General features: G+C 44.8%; 1 protein-coding gene across 3 annotated transcripts; it reads right to left on the minus strand.

Moving 5' to 3' along the window:
* Window positions 1-2,831: 2,831 nt before the first annotated feature.
* LOC109746087 (putative FBD-associated F-box protein At5g50270) lies at window positions 2,832-6,500 on the minus strand. 3 transcript variants are annotated; one of them, XM_045231122.2, is made up of 7 exons: window positions 6,394-6,500; window positions 6,095-6,203; window positions 5,870-5,974; window positions 4,618-5,493; window positions 4,362-4,517; window positions 3,942-4,260; window positions 2,832-3,119 (listed from the first exon to the last, which is right to left on the minus strand). In XM_045231122.2, exons 2-7 carry the CDS (start codon window positions 6,155-6,157, stop codon window positions 3,094-3,096), a joined length of 1,545 nt encoding a protein of 514 aa, XP_045087057.1. In that variant the 5' UTR covers window positions 6,158-6,203; window positions 6,394-6,500; the 3' UTR covers window positions 2,832-3,093. The 3 variants fall into 3 exon arrangements, with proteins under 3 accessions (XP_045087057.1, XP_020160790.1, XP_040251069.1); XM_020305201.4 differs by lacking the exon at window positions 6,394-6,500 and having other exon boundaries at window positions 6,095-6,325; XM_040395135.3 differs by lacking the exon at window positions 6,394-6,500 and having other exon boundaries at window positions 5,870-5,971; window positions 6,095-6,273.
* Window positions 6,501-6,752: the final 252 nt, after the last annotated feature.

Raw genomic sequence — 6,752 nt, forward strand, 5'->3', positions numbered from 1 at the left:
GGTTGCCATTTGTACGGGTTCGGTGACCGCCCTCAAGGGTCCCTTAGTGGAATCACGGCATCTTGCATTGTGCGAGGGCGTGAGGAGATTACGGTGGCCCTAGTGGCTTCTTGGGGAGCATTGTGCCTCCACACCGCTCCAAACGGAGATTAGCATCCGCAAGGGTGTGAACTTCGGGATACATCGTCGTCTCCGCGTGTCTCGGTTATCTCTTACCCGAACCCTTTACTTATGCACTTTACTTTGTGATAGCCATATTGTTTCTTGTCATATATCTTGCTATCACTTAGTTGTTTATCTTGCTTAGCATAAGTTGTTGGTGCACATAGGTGGGCCTAGTTGTTGTAGGTTTTGTGCTTGTCAAATTAACCGCTAGGTTTATTCCGCATTTGTTCAAGCCTAAACCGTAATTATTTTAAAGCGCCTATTCACCCCCCTCTAGGCAACATCCACGATCTTTCAAGGGGGAACCCGCCTTGCAATGCCGAAGACAATCTGTGCGCCGGACTCCTCGTCATTGAAGCCAGGTTCAGGGGCTACTGAGGGAGTCCTGGACTAAGGGGTCCTCGGGCGTCCGGCCTGTTACTCATTGGGCCGGATTGATGGGCTGTGAAGACACGAAGACCGAAGACTATACCCGTGTCCGGATTGGACTCTCCTTGGCGTGGAAGGCAAGCTTGGCGACCAATTATGAAGATTCCTTCTTATGTAACCGACTCCATATAACCCTAGATCTCTCCGGTGTCTATATAAACCGGAGAGCATAGTCCGGATAGGACAGATTCATTACCATATACTCATAGGCTAGACTTCTAGGGTTTAGCCATTACGATCTCGTGGTGGATCAACTCTTGTAACACCCATATTCATCAAGATCAATCAAGCAGGAAGTAGGGTATTACCTTCATAGAGAGGGCCCGAACCTGGGTAAACATCGTGTCCCCCGTCTCCTGTTACCATCGATCCTAAACGCACAGTTCGGGACCCCCTACCCGAGATCCGCCGGTTTTGACACCAACAGACGTCTTTTCTCAGAAAACATAATAAAGTCTTAAGTCCAGTCAAATTGACTATCTTTATTTTCATGAAAAAATGGGATCTATCAAGCACATTCAGGATATGCCTACTATAAAATCACTTAGTCATATTTTTTTCTTCCTTTTGGTATTCGAGTTGAAGAAGTACGAGAATTCTATAACTACCAAAAACTTTTTGGAATAGTTTATTTAGTTATTATAGTTAATTGTTTTTGGTACTGAAAAAATATATTACTACTAGAATTCTAATTATAGTAATTAAATTAATTAAACATTTTTGAAGGTTGATAGTTTATTTATTGGTGGCCGATGCATACAAGATAACTTCGGTCGTTCAACTCGCAATTAAATCTCTCAACGGAAGCAGTGGCGTATCTAAGGGGGTGCTTCTACAGGCTCGAGCCCCCCCCCCCCCCCCCCCCCCCCTCAGATTTAAAAAAAAAAGAATTACTAGTATTCAGCCCAGTCTCGTATTGAAATTTTAACCTTATTTGAACTAAAAAACTGAGAGTTAGTGGCTTTTTCTTCACACCGTTAACATCGAGCCTCCCCTTCATTTTCTTTCAAGATTCGCCACTGCACGGAAGGAAGAAGCCAGCCCTTTTCCTTAAGCTGGATGTGGCAAAGCTTTGATTCCGTGGCGTGGCAAGTCCTTTTGGAAATCCTTGCGAGGAGGGGATTCGGTCGAAGATGGAGATACTGGATTACATCTTTTCTGTCCTCGTCCTGCACGCAAGTTTTACTCAATGGCTGCCCCGGCAACACGATTTGGCATGCTCGTGGCCTCAGACAAGGCGATCCGATCCCCCATTGTGATCGACGTGCTCGGTGCTCTTGTGCAATATGTGGAAAATATGTGTCTTTTGGAATCCTTCTCGGGCATGGGGATTAAGCACAATGCGTCACTATTTGCAGATGATATTGTCATGTTCATTAAGCGCAACTAGATTGAGCTCAAGGTGGTCGGAGAAAATTTTGGGACAGGCATGCTGAAGCCGGGGTGGTAAGGCATGCTCTACTTTTTGCCAAAGATTCAGGATTTGACAGGGTCATCTTAGCTTCAGACCGTCTTTCTTTTGGTTCACAAGCTGAACTCATTATTGCCGGACAGAACGTCTGTTAGGATTGGGGTACTAGTCTAGTCTATGGCATCAACTGAACGCTGAAACTTTGAGTTTGTTTCTTTTTAGTTTTATCCATGTAATCCATGTTTGTAATCAAGTTGCACATCATATCGGCCTTGTGTGCGTCAGTAAGGCGCCGGAGCTTTTCCGTGTCCTCCTCTCTACTGAACAAGCTTTGTTGCATCAATAGAACGCTGTTGATTATATGAGCAAAACTCTGTTTAATTCAACCTCTTCAGAATTGGAGTTATCGAGATTCTTTCGATTCTAGCCTCTGCTCCAATTCTTTGTGGAACCCCAGTACAGCACCGCGGAAACAAACAACTAATTCATCTCGATGCCGAATCGTTTTTACTTCATCTTTCAAGAGCTGGCAAATGTATACCAGCAGAGAGAATTTGAGCTTTCATCGCACATGTTCTATCAGTACAGATGGTTTTTTCTTTTGCACAAAAATGCTCCTGACTGTATGTCCCTATGGTATAGTGTTTTTTTATACATCTTAGTGTATTTTAGAACATAGGTAGGATTACTTCGTTTGAAATGGACTTGTAGGCTGTTGCACCAGGGCCCATAACTTCTTTTGGGGAAATGACCTGACTTCATTAGTTAAATAAACAAATTACACTAGATTGAAGAAATTGAACCATACACGGACAAGAAAGGCCTCTGATACAACCTCAAATTTCTTCAAACATTGATTGTCACAGACAAAACAAAAGGCCCAGGTTTACTGTTAATTTTAGATCGTCTGGTTTGGTTTTGGTGCCCTTCTGACACATACTAACTCACTCTAGGAGCAGGATACATTGAGGTTAAACAGACACCAGAGGATTACAGATTCTGAGCAAGGTAGCATCCCACTACGAATTGCTAATAATCTGCAGGCAATGACGGCACTAGCTAATGATGGTGCTGAAGAGATCCTTGTCTTACTGGGCCAAAGAAGCCTCCGTTGCTGCAGGAAAATCAATACATGAAAGATAACATCAGTCAATTGGATGTTCCAAAGAGACCACCCAAGCACTGTAATCCCAAACCAAAGATAATCGATGCTCCCAGTCGGCTCAGATTTCAGCCATGTAATCATGTCTTGGACTGATAGAGGGCGCCAATTCCAACCCAAAACCTCTCCAAGAAAAAGAGCAGACAAAGATAGCAATGGGACAGCAAAACAAAAGATGATCAGTTGTTTCAGTTTCCCCACACAGGGGGTAATTGCTATCTGTAGGCCAATGTCTATGAAGTATTTGTTGTCTTGTAATGTCTTGTAAGGATTCTATTCTATCATGGACAACCTGCCATCTTTAAAAGAATTTTAGCTTCCAGAGTTCGACCAAATATTGGGGTTTGGACTCCCAGATGGGAAAGCCAACGATACATAGATTTTGTGGTATAAGTTTTGCTACTAATGAGCTCCCATTACAGCTTCACTTCTTTCAAGAGTTGGCAAATGTACATATGGAGATGCAAGTTTGTCTGAATTTTCACAAACTAGGGTTCTTTCACTCGCTAGTAATAGCACACCAAGTTACAGGTTGAAGCAAGACATGATTAAAAAGGAAGAACAAGGAACGGATGCATTGGACACACATAGATTGGTTGTTCTTTTTTCTCTCTAATAAAGCTGTTAAGCCAAGAATAGTAACCAAAACAGCCACTACAGAAGCATTATACATCAACGAATAAACTTCTCCCAGCTACACTGAACTACTGCAGACTGAACTACCGAAGATTATTCAATATTAGCACAAGATGGGAAAAAGATTGGTTTACTCACTGTGATGGGAGGCACCTACAACGGAAATCACCTTACGGAAGCGCTCCGAGGTGACCTGTGCCCACTCACAGACCCCTGGTAAGATTTGGCCAAGGTCAGTATTCCACTCGGAACAATCACCCGCCCATACTTTGTCTGTAATCCTTGGTTCTATTATCAGCTGCTCAAGAACAGAAGCATTTCTCAAGATACAGCATGCCAGCTCAATCTGAGCCTTGTAACATCGAAAACCGCTCATGAAGACCGTCTTGAGATGATCATGGCGGCGCATACCCGCCACCTCACCGCTGGAGAAACTACTGGATATCGCACAGAGCATCTGCATTGGAAGCTTGCAATCATTGGTCAAACTAATAAAAATACAGTTTTTTCTTGAAGGTCTTTATATTAATCGTTTTAAATAAATAAAATTGCACTCACATGCAAGTGCAACGTCTCCAGTCTGGGTGCAACATCCAAACAATTGGCCAGCTGAAGAATTCCATTATCACCATTTGGGTCGTTAGAGTTGACGATTAATTGACAAGTCATATGCCTCAAATGCAAAAACATTCCCTGTTGTCTTGCTGGCAGCTTCTGCAACAGAAACATGACCCAAACGAATAAGATGACGCTGACAGTAACACCAACTTTGAAGAACTATGAGGTGAACCAAAAAAAAGAAAGACCAGCTAACCTGTGCATATTTTGATATGAATGCTTGCAGATGTAATGTCTTCACTGACAAAATGCTTGGAACTGCAGTGAATGTATGTGCCAGTGCTTTAGTGCCATTAAACTTCATTGTTGCCTTCTCTAGTTTCGAGCAACCATGAAGGACTATAGGGATCACTCGCCCTTTGTACTCAAAATGAGCAAGATCAGTAGCATGAAACTCAACCATCTGGATGTCCATTCCGGCGATCAGCAAATGTTGAAGTTTATCGAGTTTGTGTGGTACGATTAAGTTGTCCACACCATAGCACCCGATGATCTCTAAGTCCTCAAGTCCTGAACATTTTGCTAGCAAACCTGGAAAATCTCCTAATATCTTAACAAATTCCAGAACAAGCCTTCTGAGTATTGTAAAGCCAGATATTACTGAGTTTGGCTTTATAGAAACACTGGCGAGAAATAAGGACTGCACAAATGAGCAACCTTGTGAATCTAAGGCCTCAAGAGGGAAGTGGTGAAATTCGAATGGCTGATAAATTTTCTTCAGATTAAAATGTATTATCTTTGCCTTTGATGAAGTGGCAAACCCAATCCACCTGTCAAGATGATCAGTGTACTCTTTGTGCATGCCGCACCTGACGCTGAACTTATTGATTCCTATCCCGCTGTGCTGTTGAATAACCGAATTTACAGTCTCAATGAACTTTGCTCGTTTCATTTTGGTACTATCCTGACCAGCGAACTTGTCATCGGTGTCAGAATCCAGATCATTGGGAGTGGGACCATCAAAACATAGATCAGAGTGGAATGTCCAGAGCATTCTCCAACTCCTTGAAACAATGCTGGTCCTCACAGCCTCTTTCAGTGGCAGCTGTGACATTATAACAGGTTGAACTTCCTGTAACAAGAAAGGGGCTGAACTAACTGCCAGTGGTAGACGCAATGAGCTGAAAGTGCATATATTTTGAAAGAGAAATCTTATGCAAACAGCAATTTTTAGCTGTAGTTTCACTCAGTCCTTCATGATACTTTAAGGAAGTTGATTACTATTCACCTTGAAAACAAGTTAAGCAAGATGACTAAAAACATCATGAAGTGGGCAACAACTCAAACAGAAGACCAAATATATTTTTGCCCCAGGGGTTCAGATCCGTGGAGAACACAGCAGGCATCACACCAAAGATCAATTATTTCACTTTCAGTCAACACTTTATTTCCCTTGCTGTAATGGAAGGGGGGAAACAGAGGAACTGAACTGACGGAATGGAAGTTACCGCGGGAAGGTCCTCCATGCGGAAGGACGTCTCGTCGGGGGCGCCGTGCTCGTGCTCCAGCCTGGTGAGCTTGCCTGCTGCCGCCGCCGTCTCTTCCATGGGCTGCTGCAGGGAGGGAGGATCCACGGGTTAATGGCGAAATAGAAACTCCGCATCCGCCATCAGTGGATCTGTCAGAAACACCTACGGGAAAAGGAAAGGGGAGAGGATGATACCGAAGCTTACCTTCTGATCTAGTAGTGCAGAAGGAGGAGGGGGAGCTGATTCGTCTTCCCCGGCTCCGGCCATCCCCGCTGCTCCTCTCCGCTCTCTCCCTTCACTTCTGGACGACGCTCTGCAACACAGTAGAAGCGGAGGTGCTTGTGTTAGTTCTAGTAGTACCGAGTTTCAGAACCATTTCTTTGCTCGAGTGCACAAAAGGAGAGCGTAGTACTAGTAGACATTCTAATAAAAAATGTTGACCTTTTCTCTTAAAAAACAACCATTACAACGTGGATCTACATGGCATATCACTGCATACATACCCCCATCGCGAGGTGCTCGCCGGACCAGCACAAGACGACCCGTCACAACCCTAACCGGCCCGCTCTGACCCAAATCAGGCCCAAAAGGGCCTAGATCTGAGCTTGCGAGGTGTCGCCGGCCACTGCCTGCCCGAAGCGCCGTCAGCCGAGCCACACCGCCGCCAAGCCCACCTGCCCAAGTCGGCGGCAACGGCGAGAGGGAGGGGCGCGACCGAGGTCAGAGAGGTGGGGGAGAGGGGGCTGCCCCGGTCGCCTCGCTCGGGGAGGCGAAGGGGGGGGGGGTACGATGGGGGAGCGGGGCCAATACGAGGGGATGTAGATGTTTGATTCCAGATGGCGGCAATTGCAGAGTCCCAAAA

The sequence above is a fragment of the Aegilops tauschii genome, chromosome 7 (assembly GCF_002575655.3).
Source record: "Aegilops tauschii subsp. strangulata cultivar AL8/78 chromosome 7, Aet v6.0, whole genome shotgun sequence".
Taxonomy (NCBI): domain Eukaryota; kingdom Viridiplantae; phylum Streptophyta; class Magnoliopsida; order Poales; family Poaceae; genus Aegilops; species Aegilops tauschii.